The following is a 24,267-nucleotide window of genomic DNA, read 5'->3' on the forward strand; positions in this document are numbered from 1 at the left end:
GATATCTCTTTTCTGTGCCTGTTGACAACATATAATAAACAGACACTAATTTACTCTTGAGGGCTTACCTCCTAAGGGCCATCTGCCAATGCTACTACATAGGATGTCAAGTTCCAACACATGAATTATGGAAGGAACATCAGGACTTCATTCTTATGCCCTAGTGACCTCTGAAGGAAGACCCACATCCTTCTACCATCCCACTTGGCAGTGGGAGAGTTGGATTTCAGCACAGGAATTATGGACTTCAGACTGACTTCCTATACTTTCTGTGATTGGCTAAGGACAAATTCAAAGAAGAATAGTATTCTGATGTGTGAAATCATGCAAAATGTACACCCAGTACCTATATGTAAAGTTTCACTGGAAATGGGTAGCACCTACGTATTTGTTTTGGCCTACTGCCTGTGGCTACTTTCTTGTTAATAATGGCAGAGTCAAATAGTTGCCACTGGGATTGTTGAGATCTTCAACCTTCAACATGTGCTGTTTGGCTTTTCATATAAAATCTTTGCCTGTCCCAATATTTGGAAAGATCAGAGAAAATATTAGAAATGAAACAATAATTCTGGCATTGTTATTAGAGGCAACGAACTGAAGGCAACACACCAAGGACATGGACTAACCTAGGAATGACTGTTCCAACTGTCTGATGTCCAAAATAATGTCTTAGGCTTGGGTCACTCATGGCTTGTACAGGGAAGAAAAGAAGTAATAATCAGCTCATAAAAGCAGAAACAAAATGAAGTTTCAGAGATCATATGAGGGTTAAAAGGGATGAGGTTGATTAGCACCTACGATATATATTGTATGAGGTCATGGTGGATCACCCCATTGTGCAACTAATGTATACTGATTTGAAAAGAAAAGTCATATAAAAGGAAGTGTAGGTGGTCAGACTCGCCCTCTAGTTTTACAAAACATGGAAGCCTAAAGGCTATACTAAATCTTGGTTCATTTACTATTATCACAATCATTCTTCCAATAAAACCTATCATGAATTGATTTCAGTTTACCATCCTGAGCAATGGTAGAAACTTTTCATCTACTAAATGTAATCATCTCAACAACCCTCAACAGTTAGCATTATTGTTTCCATTTTGCAGAAAAAGCAACAAAGGCTCACTGAGGTAAATTAACTTGGCCAAAATTATATCATGAGGGAGAGCATAAGCTAGGGTTCATAATGACATCAATCAAAATCATCGATACCCAAGTAGGTGGGTTTCACTGCAAGTGCAGTTGTGGTCTGTGATTCTGAAATCTTAGCTGCATCATTTCAGGAAGCTTTTCAGATGTTTGTTTCAGATCACCGGATTGGTCCTGCTTAGACAAAATAAGACCATTATTAGACCAGGCATTGTCTGCATTCTCTTTTCCACAGAAAATGTGGGCCACATATTCCCAATTGCTCTGTATTCTTTCTTCCACAACTCTCCTGTGACCTTCTCTCACTTTTCTATGGGCATCTTCTTTCTAGCTTCCTTTTCTCCTCTTTTTTTCCTTACTTCCCATCCCCAACTTAAATAGGCAACAGTCTGTTCTTGTCCTATTTTTAACTCCTCAGAACCAGATATAGTGGTGTGTTTGTAGTCACTTGTTATGAACATTTTCAGAATAGACATAGGGTTGACTGAGGGCTACAAAGTTTCAGATCAAAAAGATATCCTTGGGCTGGGAGTTTGGCCTAGTAGTAGAGTGCTTCCCTAGCATGCACAAAGGCCCAGGTTCAATTCCTCGGTACCACATACATAGAAAAAAGCTGGAAGTGGTGCCGTGGCTCAAGTGGTAGAGCTCTAGCTTTGAAAAAAGTCCAAGGACAGCGCTCAGGCCCTGAGTTCAAGACCAGGACTGGCAAAAAAAAAAAAGATATCCTTCACAATGTCATGAACCACACCTGGCTTCTTCAAAAACATTGCTATCTTGTACATTTTGTGGATGGGTCAGTCCTGAGGCTTGAACTCAAGGCATGGACATTGTCTCTGAGCTTCTTTTGCTCCGTCCATAGCAGTCCTTCCTATCCCTCTGGGAGTTTAATTACTAATAATACATAAAGCAGAATAGGCTTCTTGCTTAAGCATCAGGATCTGCCTGCTTCCTAGCATTTGTAGCAGAAAGTCCATCCTTGCTCTAAAGATACAGTTCATATTTTTTAGTATGATGCCAATAGCATGGGATATACAGGCAAATCCATTCCTGCCTTCATACTGGCATCATTTCTATGGAGGTCTTGTAGAAAGGGAAATCTTCTAGGAAATCCAATGAGGCAGTAGGATTGAACTGTGATCTCTCCTCTCCCCAGGGATAAAGGGTGGTGTGCAGTAAGACTCTCCCATTCTTTGAAACCCAAACCCTTGAACATTTATTATAATCCAGGGAGAGGAAGAGCTGTTGAGAGGCAGGAATGAGTCCTAAGGACTGATTCTGACAGCTATTTAGTTACCTCATCTAGGCAAATGGTCAGGAGGGCATTGTGTGACCTAAGATATGTTCCATTCGTTCCTCGGACACTTGAGCTGCAACATCTTTTAATAAGGATGTATGTGAGAAGGCTCTGGATAAAACAGCCAACCACTCTATACCTGACCCCTCAAAGCAGAAACAGTTGTTTTATATTCTTCTCTGTGTAGTAGGAAGAATAGTAATACTAGAAAAATACAATGTTTGAGAAGATAATTATTATCATTAAGCTTTAACTTAGAATTACATAAATTCATGCTATATGTCCACTATTATTTCAGTTGCTTCATATGAACTGGCTTACTCACTGTTAAGAAAATAATAACTACTATTAAGACACAAATAAGATTTAATGTAGGATGGACAGGGATGGTGGGATGGTAAAGACCTGAAGAAGTGGAAGTGCAGAACTGAGAGGAGAGTGATCCTGAGGGAGGAGAGGCAAGGGGAAGTCTTCCAAACAGAAGTCAGAAGCTGAAGTAGAGTGTGGATAATGGACAGAGGTAGTGGAGTTGGGGAGGTAGTCAGGAGAGGGGATTCCCAGAGTCCTGAAGGCCACTTGGTGGTTGGGTTTTATTGATTTGCAACAGGAAACAACTTGAGGCTATAGGAACTGATCTTTTACTCTATCCTAATCTACATGTGGTACCTCAACAAACAGCATTCTGGGTAGGTGAAATGCCTACATGGAGAAAGAAAAATAAGGGTTAGATTACTTCCGGACCCTGAGTAGTGGCAGTGCCTTTAGGTAACTTTTGGGATGTGTTTTAACTCTCTTTACTGTATCTTCTATTTCTGAGTTCTGCTATGCTAGTGTTAGCATTGGGATGTGTGCAACAGAACTGGTATGTCCTTAGGGCAGGACTAATAAACTCGGCTGGCTTACCTCCTCTAAAGTATCTATCCTACCATAGGTACCAAACTCAGAATCTCTAATGCTATTCATATGTAAGACCTCAGAGGTCTGGAATTAATTGGAGCCAAGGTAAATGGTTTTCAAAGGCTAACCAAGTAATACCTGAGTTCCATATATTACAGATTAGATGTTTTGTTCCTTCAGATACTGGTTTCCAAAAACATCTGAATTACCTGGGGGCAGGGAGGATAGGTAAAACGTAAAAATCCCACGACTATCTCTTTCAATAAATAGCGTTTAAAATGTTCAGAGAAGTTACACCTTTGGAAACCTCCTCTAAGCTTATTCTCCTGTAACTGACTGTCTATAAATGTCTAGAGTCTTGCGTAGGTAGGTTATCATATCCAATATATATTTAGATCTAGCTTCCCCATAAGGACAAAAACATGTACTGTTTGCCTCTCTGAGCTTGGCTTACCTCATGTAGCATGATTTGTTGTAGGTCCATCCACATTTCCCTGCAGATGACATAATCTTAGTCTTTATACTGGATGAGTAAAACTCTATGATATATATGTATATATCACATTTTATTGATCCATAAGTATAAAGAGGCAGACTGAGTTCTAAGTAGGTTGTGTTTGTGGAGTAGAAAGTAGCTGAAGGCAGGGTATCTTGGTGGGACCTTTAGATTGACAGGGGCTAGAGTTCATAGTGTGTGGAGACTAGATTAGCAAGAAAAAGACTTGAACTGTTCTAGTTCTGGATAAATAGACAGTGACTATGGAAACAGTTCACAGAGCTGAGGATATAACCCATATATGGACAATAGGGAAGACCTTCTCTCCTCCTAGCTCAATAGATCCTTCTCACTTAGAATCGGGCCCAACAATCACTGGATATCACTTGCTTCAGGTTTCTCAGTGGAGTTCCAGCCTCTGAATGGCCTGGTGTATGCTTTATCTAAAAAACTTGGAGTAGTGACCCTAGAATATGGGATTTGCCTGTTTTTTTTTTAAGGAAATTCCTTTTCAATAAGGTAATTCATTGATAAGTAATCTAAAAGCTGACTGAGAAGAAATTTACTGTTACAGCATTGGGGAATGAACGGAGGGTCTTCTGTTTGCTAGATAAACACTGTATTATTGGTGTCGCATTTCCAATCTTTTTGCTTAGAGTTTATTTTTCAGATACGATGTTAGAGTAACTTTCCCTGATATAGCTTTAAACTGTAATCCTCCAACTTTTGCCTCCCAAATAGTTAAGGTTATAGGCATGGCCAATCATGCTCAGCCATTGTGACTTGTTTTAAAACCAGATGCAATGAAGTAATGGTCCCCATAGGCCTTGTAGCAGAAAGGGTCTGTGCTTGTCCTAATGAATGCTCATACTAGTTCTGGAGGCCAAGGCATTTGGGTTAGCAAGATCTGCATTTCCTATTATCCTTAACACCACCTTCTGACCTTGGATTAACTGTCTATTTCCACTGGGGGCTCATGTTTTCCCCAGTAAGCTGAGTGCTTTTGTCCCCTCCTCACACCACCCTCATTCCTCCTCCCTCCCCCCCCCCCCCCACTGGCTTGTCTCTCTCTCTCTCCTCCATGAGGCTTTGACCCCGGACTCTCTGAAGCTACTCTTCCTTGGCAAAGAGCCTTGAAAACATTTTCTCCTCATTTTATAAATTGTTTGACCCAGAAAAAAAGTGGGGGGAAGGGAAGAGAAGGAAAATCGAATGGTGGCTCAAACAACTCACCTCTGTTTGTTTGTTTGTTTGGGGCTTTTTTTGTTTCTGGATATTTTTAAAGGGTTATTGGTACATGGAAAGGAATTAGTCTCTTGGTTTATGAAGATTAATGCTTTTTGGTTTTCATAATTTCATTGATAAAGTATTGGGCCTTGAGAGTACCCTACTGATTTATGAGACTCTAGGTACAGCAGGAGAATATAAAATAGAGAGAAAGACCAGAGTGCAATGATATGACAAAAGGTTGATTTCAGACTCCCTCATGTCTAGCAACACAGCTCCATCTGTAGCCAACCTGAACACCAGGGAAAGGACAAGTGAGGAAGTTCTGCGTGGCTATGTGAATGCTCTCATTCATTCAGATATACATCAGATCTTTTAAGATCAGGTCCCTCTGGAGAGAATACCTTGCTCACAAAACATCTGCCCAAGCCAGATGCCAGTGGCTCATGACTACAATCTTAACTACTCAGGAGACTTAGATCTGAGGATCACTGTTCAAAGCTAGCCCAGGCAGGAAATTCTGCCAGACTCTTATCTTCAACTCACCACCAAAAGGCTGGAAGTGAAGCTAAGGTTCAAGTAGTAGAAAGCAAGCCTTGAACAACAACAGAAAGCCTGTGAGATGTTTTAAAAACTTTCATTCACTCAGACTTGACACAGTAAGCATGTGTGATGAGAGGATATAAATTAAACCAAAACACGTATGCTAGGTCAACTGTTGAGTCACCATGGCCACCTAGTGAGAGTCAGCCTCTCTAAACCTTAATGTCCTTGGCTGAAAGATGGGACTAAGCCACTTTGCTTAGTCTCATAGCTAAGAAGTGGCTGGACCTGTCCATGCCTTCTGCACTTGTTTATGTCTCCTCTGCTCTGTGTAGCTTTTTTTTTTTTTAATCCAGTAAAGGACTCAATCCAGGAGCAATGGCCAAACTCCAAATCTGTTTAGGCAATTTCTCTCTTTCTTAAACCCCTGTCCCTCCTGGCACCCTAGCTGGGAATTTTATTTCCTCCATTGTCTTTCTCACAAATGTGTTTATAATTTTTTTATAAAGTATTAAATTTCCCACAGATACGGTCAGAAACAATCACAGGCTAAACTAATCGTGCCCTAACAAAAACACATTGGATAAGGAAATTTTTTTTCCAACGTAAGAGCACAAAAGTCTTTATTGCAGGCTGGAGCCTGGACTTACAGCCGACACCAACACAGCGGGTCTAGGATAAGAAAAAAATTAAAAATAAATAGCCAATGTTATCAAATGTGCAAAGGATAAACAAAATAGTTGTCTAAAAAATGGGAACAGAATAACTGACAAGCTTTTCATAAAATAATAGTAATAAAGAAATGGAAAAGTGTGTGTGAATTGAACTGGCATGTAGTAGAGTGTCTGCTTATCTACAAAGAGTGAGGATTGCTCACAAAAAAGAAATGGGTTGGGGATCCCCTCCCCCATCCTGGAGTTTCACAAATCTGAGGTTGTTCTCTTCCTAGTTTCATGTTTTGGGGCTGATTATTTCAGTTTTCCAAACTACAGTGTGTTCCTTTTCCAAATAAGAACAAAGATCCCTAGATTTTTGGGTTGTGGTATCAATTAAATGAGGCTGAAATTGCGTCTCTTGCCATAGCCATGGAACACAAGGAGTGATAGCCTGCATGCTGTTAAATGTAGGAAAAAATAATTTCTGGCTTAGAAGTCATAAAAACCACATTTCTCTAAATGTACTTTTTGGCTTGAATGTTTTTCTTATGAAAAACGAACTTCCTTTCTCTTTGTTCTATTTCCCCCTTTCTCTCTCTCATTCTAATAAGGTTCCCTATTTTCCCAAGGTGAGACAAATACACATTTACAAAACCCAGGTTATATATTTCCATTAAAAGCTCCAAATGTCATCCCCAAACTTCTAGGAAGATGCTGAAAAACAGAGAAATCAAACATGGTTCCCAGCCCAAGTCTCTCAACTTTTAACCGGTAGTTGTCTGCAAGATAAAATCTAAAAGATGTGGGGACAGGAGTTTGGCCTAGTGGTTAAAGTGCTTGCCTAGCATGCATGAAGACCCGGGTTCAATTCCTTGGTACCACATACGTAGAAAAAAGCCAGAAGTGGTGCTGAGGCTCAAGTGGTAGAGCTCTAGCTTTGAGAAAGTCCAAGGACAGTGCTCAGGCCCTGAGCTCAAGCCCAGGACTGGCGAAAAAAAAAGCTAAAAGATGGTGAAGTATGTCTCTGCTGAAACTCACATTAGCAACAGTTCACCTTTGGACTCTTCATTGGGGCTTGCGTCACTAGATCCATAAAACAGACGTTAGCCAAGGCAGTTACTCCAAAATAACTTCTGTTGAATCATGACTTTTTTTTTCCCCAACGAAAGTCTGAGTGCAGGAAAAAAAAAATTAGTTTCTCTCTGAAGTACGCTACTTAGGAGGGCCTAGAGTTAGGTTGTTAATCCTATAATGATCTCTTCAATGATTTTTTTTTCCTTTTCTTTTGTGTTTTACAGGTATTCACCCCTGGGTATCGCCTGCCTCATTTGTGGAAAGATCATTGCTATCAAGGACTTAGAAGTGGTTGCTAGGCAACTGGGGATGTATATGATAACAGTGATTGTGGGTCTTATCATCCATGGGGGCATCTTTCTCCCTTTGATTTACTTTGTAGTGACCAGAAAGAACCCTTTCTCCTTTTTTGCTGGCATTTTTCAAGCTTGGATCACTGCCCTGGGTACTGCTTCCAGGTATAGAAAATACCAAAAGAAACAAAAAAGAAAGAAAAGAAAAAAATCATTGTATTTCCTGCTTGATTCTTAAAATCCTCCCAGCACAATTTGCAATGAGGATGCATATGTATATGTATGTACATGTATATGTACCTGCATATATATATACATTCAGAGTCTTACCATGTAGCACAGGCTGGCCTGTAATTCTCATTATTCCTGCTGTAATTAAAGGCAGACATGTACCACCACAGCTGACTGTTAAAATATCCTTAGTAATCATTTAAATGCATATTTGTAGTATGATGGGGTTTTATTGTGACATTTCTACACACACACAAGTGCACTTTGAACAAGTTCACTTCCTTTACCATATTCCCATTCCTCCTCTATGTTTATATATATATACATGTATATATATACGCATATAGATGTAAATGACTCATGACCCATAAAAAAAACAATGGGTCAGAAATCAAATATCAGTAATCAAAATGACTCTTTGCCAAAATGTTCACAAAGCAAAAAAAAAAAAAATGCAAAGTCCAGGGACAGTCCACGAAAGTGTTTTTCTGAATAAAATCATGAGAGGTGATTTGCCAGCTCTTTATCATGGGCACAGCTGGTGTCCAGGAGCACAAATGGCAAAGTGTGTCCCAGGACAGACTTCTGTACATGTCTCTGACTTCAGTACATGCCATTGAAACAAATCTGAAACGCCAAAAAGAATCTCAAGTATCTGACATTATTATTAGCAACGTTTTTGAGGATGCTGCCATGGTCTTTGAAGCCAGAGTCCAAAAGCAGTGTGATAATGTCAGCTTGTCAACACAGCGAAGCATTGAAATTCTCATGTCATAGTTTGAAGTGAATATATATTTATATATTATATGTACATAATATATATTAGACATTAATATGTAAATGTATATGTACATCATATATTTTATATGTTACTTTGAGACCCTACCTGAAAACCCATCCCATAGAAAAAGAAGAAATATTTTCATACCTTGCTAATCATTTTTGACAGTCTCTTTAATTGTCTAAAGGCCCTTCAATAATGTTGTAGAAAAAGGAATGAGATAATATAAACCAGTATTTTCCAGTATACCTGGAAATATACTGAGAGCCTATATAGTTGAGAATCCCAGCCACCAACTAAAGCTGAATAGCCATATTAGGCCATATATGGCATCCTGCAATCTATTTAATAGTTCCAGGAATGAGTAAGGGAAAAGGAGAGGAACAGGAGGATACTAGCTAGCTTATTAAGACAGCTGGGGCAGCAAGCCAGATACAATAGCATTTCCTAGTGCAAAGCCTAACACCTAACATATCACCTGGGCATGTAAGGTTTTAGTAATGAAACATCTTCTATATACTTTTCTTCTCAATCCAAGACCTTGCAGGAAGCATTCCATAGAGCCCTGAGCTATAATCAGAATAAGAATGTTCTGCTACAGCAACTTGGTTCCCCTAAGGTATTGGAACAGACCTAGTGCTCTCTAACTTTATAGCTTCTGGGTTCATTAATTCTAAGTAGGTCCTGAAATCTACATTTCACTTACTTAATAGTTTTCTCCCACTCTACGAGACCATATCTTGCTGTCTGTGTCCAGCCTGTTTGGATTTCTGTAGAATGAAGTGACTAGAATTCAAGCTGTAAAGTCATGAGATCAAATATCTCCAGATGCCATCTGCATTGGACATTTTCCAATTTGCTTTGCTAATATTTGAATAGGAAAAACCCACACTATTTGGTCATTCTGCATTGCTAACTATGTTTCTGAAACTTTGAGCCAGTCATGGTGGTGCATGTCTGTAATGCCAGTTACCCAAGAGAATGAAGGTAGAAGGATTATGATCTGAGGCCAGCCTGAGTGAAAGTATGAGATCCTGCCTGAAAACAAACAAACAAGCAAAACACTAAAAGGAAAAAGGACTAGAGTGATGGCTCAAGTGATCAAATGCTTGCATAGCAAGTGTGGGGTTTCTAGTTTAACTGCCAATAGACAACTCTAAAGCAAATCCAGCCAATTTCCGGTGTACCCCTGTCTGTAAGGGAATAACATTCTGGTCTTTAATAATCCTTATTCTTGTAGGTCTCCTATTTTAGAAGACACATAAACTTACCAGGGATTCTAGTCTTTGTGACTAGGTCATATGGTTCAATTTCCAACCCATGAATAGGAGGAGTGGGTGTGAAATCCTTGTCTATTGTTCCTTTGGTTAGCTGTAGATCACATGCTTTTCTGCTCTGTGACACTGTAGAGACTTAGAGTTGGCTGATGGACCCGTGTTACGAAATTGGACGATATATCTAGTCCCAAGTGAATGTAAATTGCACAAAGCTTAAGTTCATGCAAAGGGTGCTTGATATGTTTGTCCAGTATTCTACAAATTAGCAGACCCAGCTCAGGGTAATTCCCAGAGGCTGGATGTAATCCATGTAGTCATTTTGTTGGAAAAAGCATCTCTATAATGAAATGAGAAGGTCATTCAAAAATTCCCCATTCCATTTTTTACCATGGACAGCTGTTTTTTTTCTGACACAATTTTTTGTAGTTCAGTAAGCAATCAGATATGTTTCAATATTTAATCCAAGAAGGAAACAGAGACCAATATAAAAGAAAGGAACTTTTGATATATAAGTTAAATCTCAAAACCCAGGACCAACAAAACCTTTTCTCTCCCCTGCCTATTAACATCTTAATGAGATTGAATTTGAATTTCTAGCTCAGTGGTTTTTAATTTGGATCCAGATATTGCTTTCTTTTTTAATGTTGCATTGTTGATTGGAATAAAGTAGTAAAAATGTGGCAGTGTCATTCACATTTTTGTTTTGTTCCTGCTTTTTTAAAGGACATGTAATGTTTCTCTCTCTCTCTCTCTCTCTCTCTCTCTCTCTCTCTCTCTCTCTCTCTCTCTTCTTGCTTTCTCCTCTCTCTCTCACTCTTCTCTAGTGCTGGAACTTTGCCTGTTACCTTCCGTTGTCTGGAAGAAAATCTGGGGATTGATAAGCGTGTGACCCGATTTGTTCTCCCAGTTGGGGCAACCATTAACATGGATGGAACAGCCCTATATGAAGCAGTAGCCGCTATCTTTATAGCACAAATGAATGGTGTTGTCCTGGATGGAGGTCAGATTGTGACTGTCAGGTAAGTGTGTATGGGGCGGCCAAGTATAGGAAACCATCTGTTCTGTTACCCCTGCACACCAGTTTCATTTGACACAGGGTACTAGAATTCAGTTCCCTTGGTAGACATGTGGTGAAGGAAATAACAGAGAAGACTTCACAGGGAAAAGACTGATCAAAAAGATGCATGCTCAGGTTTATCCATATTGCTTATATTGCACAAGTCAACTTGCTCCAGAAATTGAATATTACTTGACTGGAAACAATTCTGTGGTTATTTCTATGACCATTTAATAGACAAGGAAAATTAGGCTCAGGAAGCATGGTGGTTTGCCCAAGGCCACACCCCTAGTCGTAGCTGGCAGGACTACTTGTCATCCAAATTCTCTTTCCTTAAAATATGCTCCAGTTGGGCGTGGTGCCTGTTATCATGGCTACTCAGAAGGCTGAGATCTGAGGATCAAGGTTCAAAGGCAGCCCGGGCACAAAAGGCCCTGAGATTCTGATCTCCAATTAACCTCTAGAAAACGGGAAGTGGTGCTTGGCGCAAGGGTAGGGTGGTAGCCTTGAGCTGAAGAGCTCAGGGACAGTACCCAGGCTGAGTTGAAGCGTCATGACCCACCAAAAAAAAAATGTTTCATTCATTATTCCAGTGAGAGATAACAAAATGAAATACATATTACAGAAGTCACATGCTTTTGCTTTTACTGAATTTCTTTTAACTAAAAAAAAGAAATCCACATATATTCATCGTTAAAAATAGTTCAGAACATATATCCTCCCATGAGATTGGTTAAAATATAATTCTTCCCCATAGACTTAAAGCTCCTGTCTAGAAGCCAGGCCAAGTTCTGAGTTTTTTTTTAATTATAAATAACATCACTGAAAATATCAGTCTTCAGTTCATGTCATGCTGTGTTGACCTGATAGCATGAAATAAAGCTTTTTGCAATTATTTTAATGCCACCACTCATACCCAAGTTCAATTTCAATTAACTTCTGATTTCAGTTAAAGTAGAACAAAACGACCTTTCAAAAAATAATCGACGAGCCCACTATTGGTCTTATTTGTGTCCTGTTCCCACTTCTGTGTCTCAATTTCCCTCATATGTAAATGAGGAAGATATTCAGAATCTGAGCCTATAAATTGGTAGTTTACTATGGGCTGAAGCCAGCTCAGAGTCTTACTTTGTTTTGCAATAACACTGTAAAAAAAACAATTAGTATTTTAGCATCTTTTAAGGAAGGGGCTTTCCACTTTCCCATTCTTCTATATCCTATTACTTAGACCTGGCTTGTATCATCTGCCACTAATTCTTAGACCTTCAAGATATTTAACTTTACGACTTTATACTCCAAAATTTATGTTTTTTTCCATGTCTCGGATTCCTTGAGATCAATAAATTCAGGGGTAGGTGGCTCACATTCTTTGACAAATGTTACAGTAATAGAAAATTCCAAAATCCTATAACAGTCATATCACAGGTAATTAATTTTAAGAAAAGATTAAATAGATACTGAAATATATCTTGGTGTCTATAATAATAATAATTCCATTCCTTATGGTACCTCTGAAGTGAGATGTGTGTGTGTCTGTGCGTGTGCGCGTGCGTGCGTGTGTGCGTGTGTGTGTGTGTGTGTGTGTGTGTGTGTGTGTGTAGAGGCTTATCAATCATGAAGCGAAGGGATAGTCATCATCCTGTTCTACAGAATAGTAAACTGAGGTTCAAAGCATTTCTGTGACAAACTTAAGAGTCTATCCAAGGCTATGGTTAGCAGAGGCCTGAGCCAAATCTTTATTCTGTAGCAATTTCAGTCATGTATACATTATCCCTGCTTTTTTACTATGGCCCATAGGAAGTTGATATGATAGTGGTTTTCCCCACACTGGCCACTGAATAGGGGTAATCCTCTTGTTTTCAGAGTCAAACATTATCCTTTTCTCCTCATCCCTCAAACTCTATAGACAATGTGGTCTACCTCTGTTTTAGAATCATAGCTTATTTCATAGTTCATTTTCTGGGAGCTTTTCATTGGCTAGGGGCCCACTTTACAAAACTTCCCTGAAGAAATGATATCTACATGTGTTCAGATTCTTTCTCTGCACAATGAGATTATTTAAAATCCAAATTTCGTGACCGACCAGTGATGTAACAATAGTGGAAATATCACCCCTTGCTATGTCCCTATGTGTTGCATGGGCTGATACTACAGTGCAATCTACTTCAGAGTCTGCCTTGATTTAACTAGCTCTGAGGAAATTAACCAGCTCAGGGAAATTTTGAATAAATTACCAGTTTCTCTTATCTTCTTAGAAACATTACAAAAGATTTAAGAACTATTCCATGTGTACTAGAGCTTACAGGGGCAACGAAGCCATCTAATAGAAATAAAACCCACTAGATCTAACATACAATATGAAAATGTAAAGAATAATCACATTTATTTTGTCACCTGTATCATATCAACTAGATTTCTCAAAGGCAGTCTTGTCCAACCAGCCTGTTTAACAGATAAGGAAACCGAAGTCCAGAGAACAGTTTATGCACAGGCATCCAGACAAACGCCTGTAAGTCAGGTTTCCAAATGTTATGTGTACTTCAACTTGTTGAGAATCTATTAACGTGTGGTCATACACACAGATGTAGAAAGTAGGTATTGAGATTTGTACAGACAGGAGAAGTGAAGCACAGAAAGATGAAATAACTTGCTTGATATTGTACTGCTTGTACAAGATAAAACTAAGATTTGAACCCAGACCATTTGGGTTCTGTGCTTTTAGTCATTACATACTGTTTCCTCTATATTATACTTCAGGGTTGCCCAAGTTAGTTTATCTAATCTTTACAACCTCTGTTTGATGAATGTACTCTAGAGTTGCAATTGCTATGTATGTATACGTTGCAGGGCTACTATGAGGTTCTGTTTGATGTTGTGTACACAGAGGCTGGCCAGTCTCCAGGAACCAGCCCTAGAGAAGTGAGCCAGGGGTGTGGAAGAACAGGTCAAGGGCACAGGTAGAGGAAAACCACTGACTGACCAGAAGTTATTGGCTCCTCCACATGAACCATTGCCCATAGGAGGGTAAAGGCATCATTGGAGTGAAGGAACCAACTTCTAAGAATTGTTCTTTATAGAATTTTGTCATATGTAATCAAAATCTAGCCAGATAACATACCCACAGGTCAAAGAGACTCACAAGAGTGAATGACTCATAACAGAAGCAACAAATACAACAACTGAGGCCAAGATCGTTTGGGACCTGGAAAGTTCCTCTTCCCTAATGGTTTGTCTGTCTTGGGGAAAAGACTAGAATTCCCACCTTCAAGTTTTTTGGGCTTTAGGAAAATTTCCATTGTAAACCAGCCTCACCCAAACTGATTTCCTGATGAGAATAACAGTTTACACTGACTCAGGATTGTGATGTGTCTGGTCTCTGCTATGGGTAGTTGTCACTTTGGCTCTTGAGAGTGCCTAACCTCTTTGTGCCATGTTGTTTTGGGTTTGTTTCAAATGAGAAAACCAAGGCACAAAGGAGTTGAATGGCCCAAAGCTATGTGATTAATAAATGGTAGAGCTATGATTGTATCTAAATTGTTCAACTGTAGAACTTCCACTGAAAACCATACCACTTTCTACTTGCTATAACTCAGATGGATTCAAGGGAGATAGAGTTCTTTGAACCTTGTCCCCGCTTCTCACTTCTGGAAGAAGGCTGGATCACATCTGCCATAGGTATTAGTACTCTCCCTGGGCAAAGTGGCAGTGTGAAACAAACAACCCACCCCACAGAATCTCCAGGGGCACATTTCCTTCAGGGTAAAATTAGGTGAATTCAGGTCCCAACCAATGGAAAATTTCTGGTCAACTTGATGGCCTAGACTTGGTTAAAACTCTTTGAGTGGTTTGCTCCATTCTGAAGCCTTGAGTGCTTACTCTAGAAACTCTGAAATGATATAACCACAAAGAAAACTACTTCCCTTTCTTCTCAGCACCTACACATCAAATTGAGAGGACCTATTTTCAAGACTATCCTTCTTTCTTTTTAGAAATTTTTGTCTTCCAGACCCTAGAGACCCCCAGGTGTCTAGACAGAGCACTTTAACATTAACTTTCTCCAAAGGATAGACTTCAAAATGGCACTGGGTGTGCCCCTGGCATTGCTTGGAGGTATGGGGGGAAGACTGTGGGATACTTGAGAGCAAATGCTTCTCTTTGGCAGGTGCCTGGCTCATGCCTGTTATCCTAGCTACTTTAGGAGGCTGAGCTCTGAGGTTTGTGGTTCAAAGCCAGCCTGGGCATGAAAAGTCTGTGAAACTCTTATCTCCAATTAACCACTAGAAAACTGGAAGTGGCACTGTGGCTGAAGTGGTAGGTGCTAGCCTTGAGCAGGAGAGCTCAGGGACAACGCCCAGGCCCAGAGTTCAAACCCCACAATTGACCCCTCCCCCCAAAAAACCCTCTCTTTATTTTATTATTCTTTATTCCATTATCCTTACTTGCCACCCTCTTTCTGAATAATATATTTTTCAGCCCATGGAGAAATGTCTGGACCTTAAAGCTTAAGGTTGCTTGAAATCTGTTGATTTCTTTCTTTGGTGTCCACTTCACTGGGTCTGGATATGTCCTAGTCTGAGTTTTCCCTGTTCACATTGGCAGTGACCTCCTCAGATTGTTGCAATGTACTGCAAGTGACTGGTGCTCAGTGGCATAGAAAGCAAGCAAAAATTAATGCAGTGGTGTTTCCTGTGGGAGGCTTGAGGATGATTAGTTTTTCTTCTTTACTACTTCCTTGCTGCTCATAGAGTTACAATAACCTTATTGGAAACTGGTGATACATTAGAAGAATTGGGTATCAACATGGGACTGAAGCTCCATCCAGTTCAGGAATTTGTGAGTGTGTGTCATAGTTGAGCACAATCTAATTCTTGGGTCCATGTGTTTTAGAGGAGAGGGGGGAGGAGAAAGAGCTTTTATGGCAAGAGAATCGGAACTTGAGATGGGCAGGGATGGTTTTGCCTGGTTCTCTTCTCATGACCTGGACTTCTCTGTTCTCACAGCCTCACGGCCACTCTGGCCAGTGTCGGTGCGGCCAGCATCCCCAGTGCTGGGCTTGTCACCATGCTCCTCATTCTGACAGCTGTGGGCCTGCCAACTGAGGACATCAGCCTGCTGGTGGCTGTGGACTGGCTGCTGTAAGTGCCTGAGGACGGGGCTTCTGCTGGGAATTGTGAGTTCTGCTCCTCAGGGTGGGACAGATGACAGTGTTGCTGCAAGACCTTCACCAGTCTCCATGGCAACTCCATCACTTCCTCCCTACCCCACTTTCCTCTAACTGTATCTATGTGGGAGCCAAAGTCAGAAAAGGCAGGATCTTTGAAGGGCCTCACAGTCCACTGGCAGGATCCAATAATTGAGAATGCCAAGCTGAAAGTATGGCAATAAGGAACCAAGCTCTGACGCATGCAAAGAATCTCAAGACATTACACTGAGTGAATGAAACCAGACACAAAAGAGTATATACTGTGGGTTCCATTTATATGAAGCCTTACTAAAACATAATCTGTAGCAATAAAAAGAGGTCAGTGTTACAGGACGGGGATTAACTGACAAAGAGCACCAAGAACCCGAGGAGAGGGGAAAGTTCCATATTCACAGGTGTCTATGTTTGTCAAAAACTCTTCAAACTATGTACATAAAATTACAATAAATGCAATTTATTGTTAATAAATTACAATTTGGTGAGATAGTTTAAACATGTTTACAAGCAAAAATATAGTGACTAGAGATAGATAGGAATGCATGTGCATATTGTGGTCTAGAATGGAAGGGAAGAATGGAGAGTATTAGGAAACAGTGAGAAGCTAGCTGGGCACTGGTGGTTCAAGCCTGTAACCCTAGTTACTCAAGAGTCTGAGATCTGAGGATTGCTCTTTGAAGCCAGCCTGAAAAGAGAAAAGCCTCTGAGACTCTAATCTTCAATTAACTCCTCAAAAGTCAAAAGTGGAGTTGTGGCTCAAAGTGGAAGAGATATTAACCTTGAGCAAAAGAGCTCTGGGACAGAACCCAGTCCCTGACTTCAAGCCTCACAACCACCAAAAAAGAAAAAGAAAGAAAACAGAATAGAGGTACTGAGTTTGAGTGCTTACTATGTACCAGCTACTATAGAGAACCTTTTACATACTGTGGCATTTATTCAGGCAAGACATCTGGTATTCCAAGATGGCATCTGGTTGGGGAAGATTGGGAGATAATGGGATAAAGGGAGATAAAGGGAATGGGTTTGTTTAGATTTGCAGGAGGAGGCCGGCAAAGGGAAACAGAAGCATTAGTAGTGGTTTGGGGTCAGGGCACATAGTTAGAAGTTAGTAAATATGTGCTAAGCTCAACCACACTGCTGCTGTATGATCCTCAGAACCTGCACTCAACCAACACTTGTTCCTCCAAGACTTGTAGCTTCCTTCCTTCCTTCACTATACGTCATTTGAATGTCCTTATTTTGCATGGGCACCAGTGGCCCCTTGACTGCCATGATTATGTTGTCTCGTCTCTTTTTGGACCTGGTTTCTGAGTCCTAAAAAATGTACCATGAAGGATTTATCTTCTTAAAAAGTTGTTATGGTAGATCACCCTTGACGGGAAAATAAGGTAAAAGCATCAGCAATGGAGAAGCACAACTTTTGTTTGTTGGGTACTGCAAAATCTTCGCATGTGTGTCCATTTGTTATAACTGGGAACGCAAAGGGTCAAGTATTTTGCCCAATGTGACAACAGAACTTACTTATGTGAGCAGCTCAGGGCTCTTCATTTGATTCCACGTTGCCTCTTTTTTTTTAAGCAAGAAGTTTATTGGTAGAAAGAAGGAGCAGCTATTGCTGGGGAAGACAGGCCTATGAGAATCTCCCTTGAACTGTGGCTGGAATGTTTGCCCCTTAAAAGATCATATTGCAATTTAATTTTCATTACATTTTATTTAATTTTTTGTCAAGTTTGCGTTTTTCAAAATACAAAAGAGCCATGAGTGGTGGAATTGGTACCAAGATAGAAGTTTCTTTTATTCTCTCTTTGCCTTGCCACAATCTGTCTTGTGATAGGAACACAAATGGACAAAGGCATCCCTGGTTCTGCAAAATAACCAGTCAATTTTTTTTGTTTGACTTGTTTTTTATTTCCCTCCCTTTCTAGAAATAAACCCAAATAAATAACCCAAATGGGGACCAATTATGCACAACTGAAGCCTCAGCCTCTCTTAGAATTCAAGTCTTCTAATCCTATTGGATCTCAGTCTCCTTGGCAGTTATTTGCTTCCAAGCCTGTTGGATCAGAGTCACTTCATGAAACATTCAAGACCCTGCCTACTTCTGACCTAAATGTTAGCAAATGGAATATGAGAGTTGGGTTCTTCCATATCACCCCAGGCTGTTGTTCACATGCTCACAATTGCGTTGGAACACAGGGTGTTATGTCACCAGGGCTAAAATGTGCCAGCAGCCAGGAGTTGGCTGATGAAAAAAGAATGATGATACATTTGGATGAGCTACATTGATGAAATCATATAAGGAAAAAAAGTGCTATCCTAAGCTGGACTTGAAAGTTACAAATGAAAAGCCCTTAGTTCTGAAACTCAGAGGCATAGGGAATCAGAGAAACAAGGAAAAGAAGGACTACACAGCATGTCTGTGCTTTGTTAATCTATAGGACCTTGGGGCAAGTGCCCCCTCCCCACGATTCTGCTCTGTGATGTTTTCTATGGCTATAGTAACTTAAGCTTAAACGAAGGAGCCTTTGAGTGTCCCTCCCCATTTTAAGATGTAAGGTTTGTTGGTGATGGATGTTTGTCTATAAATAAGCACGCGCATTCCTTTTAAAAAGAAAATGAAAAGGAAGAGCAGAAGATTCTGGGAAGATGGGTCTGGAGCCTGTTGTTGGGTCAGGTCTGCTTTGAATTAGTAATGGGCCACATTCTTTCTCCACATGGAGAGGAGTTCTAGAAACAAGTTCGCGGTGGTGAGAGCCACGGCTCTTGGGTACTCACTGGTGGCTAAGTGAGTGTGGAGGGCTAAGTTGAGGTTGGGGTATCGGAGAGGTTGGCTGCTCTTTAAAAAAGTGGTTTATGGAAGGACAGCAAAGGAAAAAGACTTTTTTTTCCCAATTTAGGCAAAGTCTGCGAACTTTTATAACTGTAGCAATTTTTCAATTTAAAATCAAACAAAGCCTTCAGTGACATTTAATGTGTCACAGTGTTTGCCAGTTGCTGGAATCTGGCCAGCCTCACCACGGCCCCGCTAAGCCCTGAGAGCTTTTCCGTGGGCAAGCCTAGCTGCTCTGTAAATGTCATGGTGCAAACTAAGATTTCAGAGTCCAGCAGTGTGCCTCATTCCTGGATCACTAGCTAGGTAAGACTGCTTAAAGCAACAACATTCTCCTGGGTGCAAGAAGGCCTTTATGTTGGAACTCTTGGCAGATATTTGTAAGAAATATCACTAAACCACCTTCCCCCTCTCTGGTGTAGACAAGATGGAGTGAAAACTGACAACCAGTACCAAAGAGAGGTCATGAACAATATGGTCTGGCCACAAGTAGAAAGGGAAAGGGAAAGTGAGAATAGAATGAAAACTAAGGGGATGTAAGGCCACTTACCACAGGGGACTTTTCTTATGAGATCTTTTGTGGACTCATGTTTGCCTCATAGGAATGGATGTCATTGACCTGGCACTTAAAGAGCCCTCAGTCAATAGGACATACTCCAAAGCTCCTCCCACTAGCATCCCTCTCTGGAAGGAAGAGAACATTCTTATCCACTATTTGATGGAGTATCAACAGGCCCTGTAGGGCTTAAGACTTAACATTTCTAACAAGTTCCCAAGTGATGTAATCTGGGGGCCATGCTTCCAAAAGAATTGGGCTAGAGGCAGGGAACTTGCTGGGAATGGAAGGACCTCTACAATTCTGTCAACAACTACTGACATGGTGAAGATGTAGTAAGTTATAAGGCAACTAATAATATCATCCCTATTTTCATTTGAGGCTGGGAGAGAATAACTGAGCTGAGATTCAAACCCACACTTTACAGATGTTCCTGGTTGCTTTGGATCTGCTGATATGAGTTTTCCTCCCCCTCTTAAAATATACACATGTACACCTCACCACACTTCACCAATACACACACACACACACACACACACACTACAGACACACAACTGACTGAACCTCTACTCGATGGCCTAGTTAAAACAAAACTAACATTCATACCCCTCCATATCTCTGAAGATTCCACAGGCATACATTCATCTAATGCATACTGGATTTTCCTCATTTCCACATTCTGCTTTCTCCTCAGTATATGTCAACTCCTGTGGAATGTTATTCATTTTCTACCTCATCCCTCCCTTTTCACCAATATGTTCCTGACTTAAGGCAGTGGGATTTCAGATCAAAGAAATGGGGTAGGATTATAGCTCTGTACAGCAGGATTAGTTCTATTATGTCATAAAAGAAATGTGCTCATGGGAGGGAGGGATCAGAGCTCAAGAGAGCAATAAGATGAAAACATCTCTTCCCCCTTCCATTGAACCACAAGGATTTCTCTGAAGTACTATAAATCACTGTTAATCATGTTAAGTAACACGGGAATTAAGATTTTTAATATTAGACACTCTTTCCCACCCTGGGGATCTCTACAGCCCGCAATTTCACCTTGCCATTTCCCTGCTATGCTTGTTCTCCATTTTCTCCAATTCTAGTTCTTTCCCCTTTCCACTGCTCTTCGTCTCTCATCCTCTCTACTACGTAGTTTGGGTCTCTGTGTCTCCTCCTTATCTTCCCTTTCCACCCAAATATTTAGCCAGAAGTCTTGCTTAACAAAACCACTTTTCTCTGTCCAGTTCATCTGCTTCCAAATCAAACACAATCCATCACGTCCTGCCTTCTCCCAACTCCCCTGACTCTGCCCTGTGCCACCGTGAAGGTGATCACCCTCCATGTTCTTTACATCCACAGGCTCATCCAATCGTGGCAGAAAACATTTAGGAGCCAGGCGCTAGAGGCTTATATCTGTAATCCTAGCTCCTCAGGAGGTTGACATCTGAGGCTCAGATTTGGTTCCAAGCCAGACCAGGCAGGAAAGTCCATGATGTCTTATCTCTACCAAAAAGCCAGAATGTGTGTAGCTCAAAGTGGTAAAAGGCTAGTCTTCAGCAAAAATAAATTAATTAATTAAAACAACAACAACAACAACAAAAAACAGCTCAGGGAAAGTGCCCAGGCTCTGAGTTCAAGCCCTACAACCAACAAAACAAAAAACATTCAGGGGGAAAAATGCATGGAAATTGAGCATGTACACTCTTTTGCTTTTCTGTTATTGTTCTCAAAGCAATATAGCTTTTACATAGCATTTCTACTCTCTTAGGTATTAATAAACACAAGAGGCTTAAAGTATAGAAGAGGATTACAGAAGTTATGAGAATATAAGGCACAGACTCAACACTCAGAGATCTCTTATGGTCTATTACTGAAGCAAAATTAAAAAATAAAGTCCAGTAGATGTGGTTGAGAAATTCCAGCAGTGGGCTAGGTGTCAAAAGAGGGTTATGTATAAGATTCGGTGGGGAATTAAAGAGGAGGTGACCTCATCAGCTTTTCACTTGGACTAATAATAGTGACAAGATGAGCTGCAAAGGTTTGGCACTTACTTTGTGTCACGTCAGCCTTTTACAGGCAAAGTGCTTGGTGGAGGGCCTGTCAGCAGTTATTATCTTCTCCACGTGCTTGAGGGGTGGAGACTGCATTCCATATTTTACAAATGAGGAAACTGAATGGAAAAGGTGAAGTAGCTTGTCCTCCAATGCCAAGATTGCTATTTGGGCTAGAATTCAAAGCTCACGTTCTTTTTCCGTGGTTAGGCAGATCTCCCCTTCTTTGCTTCAGACCCACCTGGTTTTTAACCCTTTAACACCCAGAATCATGCCAGCCTGCCCCAAGCCATGGAGGGTCTTCTTTTAACACTGTGACTCTAAAGGTAGTTTTTCTCTGTACCCTGGCTTCTAAGAGCACTATTAAGTTGAATCATATGAAACTGTCAGTATTTGGCCTTTTTAGGCTTACAGAAATTTTATATTATTCAGCCCAATAGAAGGGGCCAGATAAGCTTTCTGTGGAGCTGCCCCTTCAGCCTTATTTTTCTGTGAGAACCAGGCTTTCACACAAGCCCACATCTCCTTGCCTGAGGAGTTAGAGCAAGACCATCCAAATCCTTATCACTCTTGGGTTCCTGGCAGCCCTGGAACCATGACAGTATTCTGCTGTCATCTCTTTGTCTCTGTTGTCCCCTTCTTGTAGCCCTGACACAGAGTGTCAGACACAAACATAACATCACCCGTTCTTTCTTTTTTTTTTTAATTTATTTATTTTTATTATCAAGTAGCTTTCAAAACTACCAAGGCCAACATGAAAGACATAATTTCCTGACAGGTCAGAGATAATTTTTGAGAGGCAGATGAAAATATTTGCCTGAGGAGAAACTTTCTACCTATGAACCATAAATTCTCATATCCTGCTTTGGGTCAGAGTTGGACTTCCCCAGAGTTGATCAAACACTTCCCTCACGGGCCTCAGTGGTGTTGGTTCTACTTCGCAGTGTTTTCAGAAAGGAAACTACACATAGGGTATCCAGGACTGACCTCCTGGCTGGGAATCCTGAGAATTTTCCCAGAATGCTTTGTGGCACAGGAACCTGGCAGGACAGGACTCTGATGTGGAGGTTTAATTCAAATGGGTGTCTTACCCTCTGACAGATGTCTTTTAACTTTCACGTCTCACTTGCAAAGCTTGTTTAGATGTCATCATTTTTGTTTGTTTTTGTGCGTGTGGTATTGGGTTTGAACTCAGGGTCTCACATGCTTCCACAGCAGCAGCCACCCCTCTAGCCTTGGTTTAGTTTTTGGGTTTTTTTTTGTTTTGTTTTCTTTTGTCAGTCCTAGACCTGAGCTCAGGGCCTGGGCACTGTCCTTGGACTTTCTCAAGGCTGGAGGTCTATCACTTGAGCCTGAGCACCACTTCTAGCTTTTTTCTTTGTATGTGATACTGAGGAATTGAACCCGAGTCTTTGTACATACTAGACAAGCACTTTACCAGTGGGCCAAACTCCCAGCCCCTGTTTTTTGGGTTTTTTTTTATTTTTTATTTTTTCATATATTTTTATTGTAATTAATAGAAGGGTTACATTATATTCACCAGATAGAAGCTACATTACTTCACATACATTGATACCCTTTCTCATGTCTTCGTCCCCATTTCCCTCCCCCCACCCCCACTTCTCATCTTGTTTTCCCCCCCTTCCCTATACAATTTCAAATAACTAAATACAAATTTATCCAATATATCAGATAACGAGGTGAAATACTGTAACAATATGAGATAACCAAGGGATGGCAAAAGAGATGAGAGATAACATAATACATTAAGGACAACAATCACTCATTATATGGTTTTTGTTTTTATATCCTAGAGGTCCTTTCATTTAGCATCATACTGTATGGCCTTATGTATCTAGGTTTTGCTCTATTGCAAATCTCTGCTAGGCGAGATCAAGGTTTCTACTAATTATGACGAATGAGGGAAACCATTGAGCCTATGTTCCTTTGAGTCTTGCTTACTTCACTTAATATGATTTTTTCTAAGTCTTTCCATTTCCTTACAAATGGGGTGATGATGTTCTTTCTGACAGCAGCACAGAATTCCTTTGTGTATAAATACTACATCTTGTTGATCCACTCATCAACTGAGGGACATCTGGGTTGGTTCCATATCTTTTTTTTTTTTTTTTTTTTTTTTTGCCAGTCCTGGGCTTGAGCTCAGGGCCTGAGCACTGTCCTTGGATTTTCTCAAGGCTAGAGCTCTACCACTTGAGCCTCAGCACCACTTCCGGCTTTTTTCTATGTATGTGGTACCGAGGAATCAAACCCGGGTCTTCATGCATGCTAGGCAAGCACTTTAACCACTAGGCCAAACTCCCGGCATATCTTTTTTTTTTATTGTAATTAGTAAAAGGGTTACATGATATTTGCCAGATAGAAGGTGCATTAATTCACATACATTGATACCCTTTCACATGTCTTGGTACCCATTTCCCTGCCCCCCCACACCCCTCACCCGTCTTGGTTTTCCTCCCTTCCCTATCAAATTTCAAATATCCAAATACAAATAAATTCAATATATCAGATAACAAAGTGAGATACTATAACAATATGAGATAACCAAGGGACAGCAAAGGAGATGAGAGACAACATAGTACATTAAGGACAACAATCATTCATTATATGGCTTTTGTTTCAATATCCTGGATTGTTTTTTTT

The 24,267-nt window shown here is 40.5% G+C and overlaps 1 protein-coding gene across 5 annotated transcripts in view; it reads left to right on the top strand.

Annotated features, from left to right (window-relative positions):
• Positions 1–24,267, top strand: part of Slc1a2 (solute carrier family 1 member 2) — a 111,153-nt gene that overhangs the window by 79,216 nt on the left and 7,670 nt on the right. For 4 of the 5 annotated variants that reach the window (XM_090347883.1, XM_090347885.1, XM_090347882.1 and 1 more), the window contains exons 7-9: positions 7,561–7,794; positions 10,743–10,937; positions 15,976–16,110. In XM_090347883.1, the coding sequence (XP_090204009.1) occupies positions 7,561–7,794; positions 10,743–10,937; positions 15,976–16,110 (564 nt within the window). The remainder of the gene's footprint in view (positions 1–7,560; positions 7,795–10,742; positions 10,938–15,975; positions 16,111–24,267) is intronic. The other variant, XM_090347884.1, reaches the window with a different exon arrangement.

Source organism: Megascapheus bottae, chromosome 16 (assembly GCF_031878675.1).
Source record: "Megascapheus bottae isolate mThoBot1 chromosome 16, mThoBot2.hap1, whole genome shotgun sequence".
NCBI lineage: Eukaryota > Metazoa > Chordata > Mammalia > Rodentia > Geomyidae > Megascapheus > Megascapheus bottae.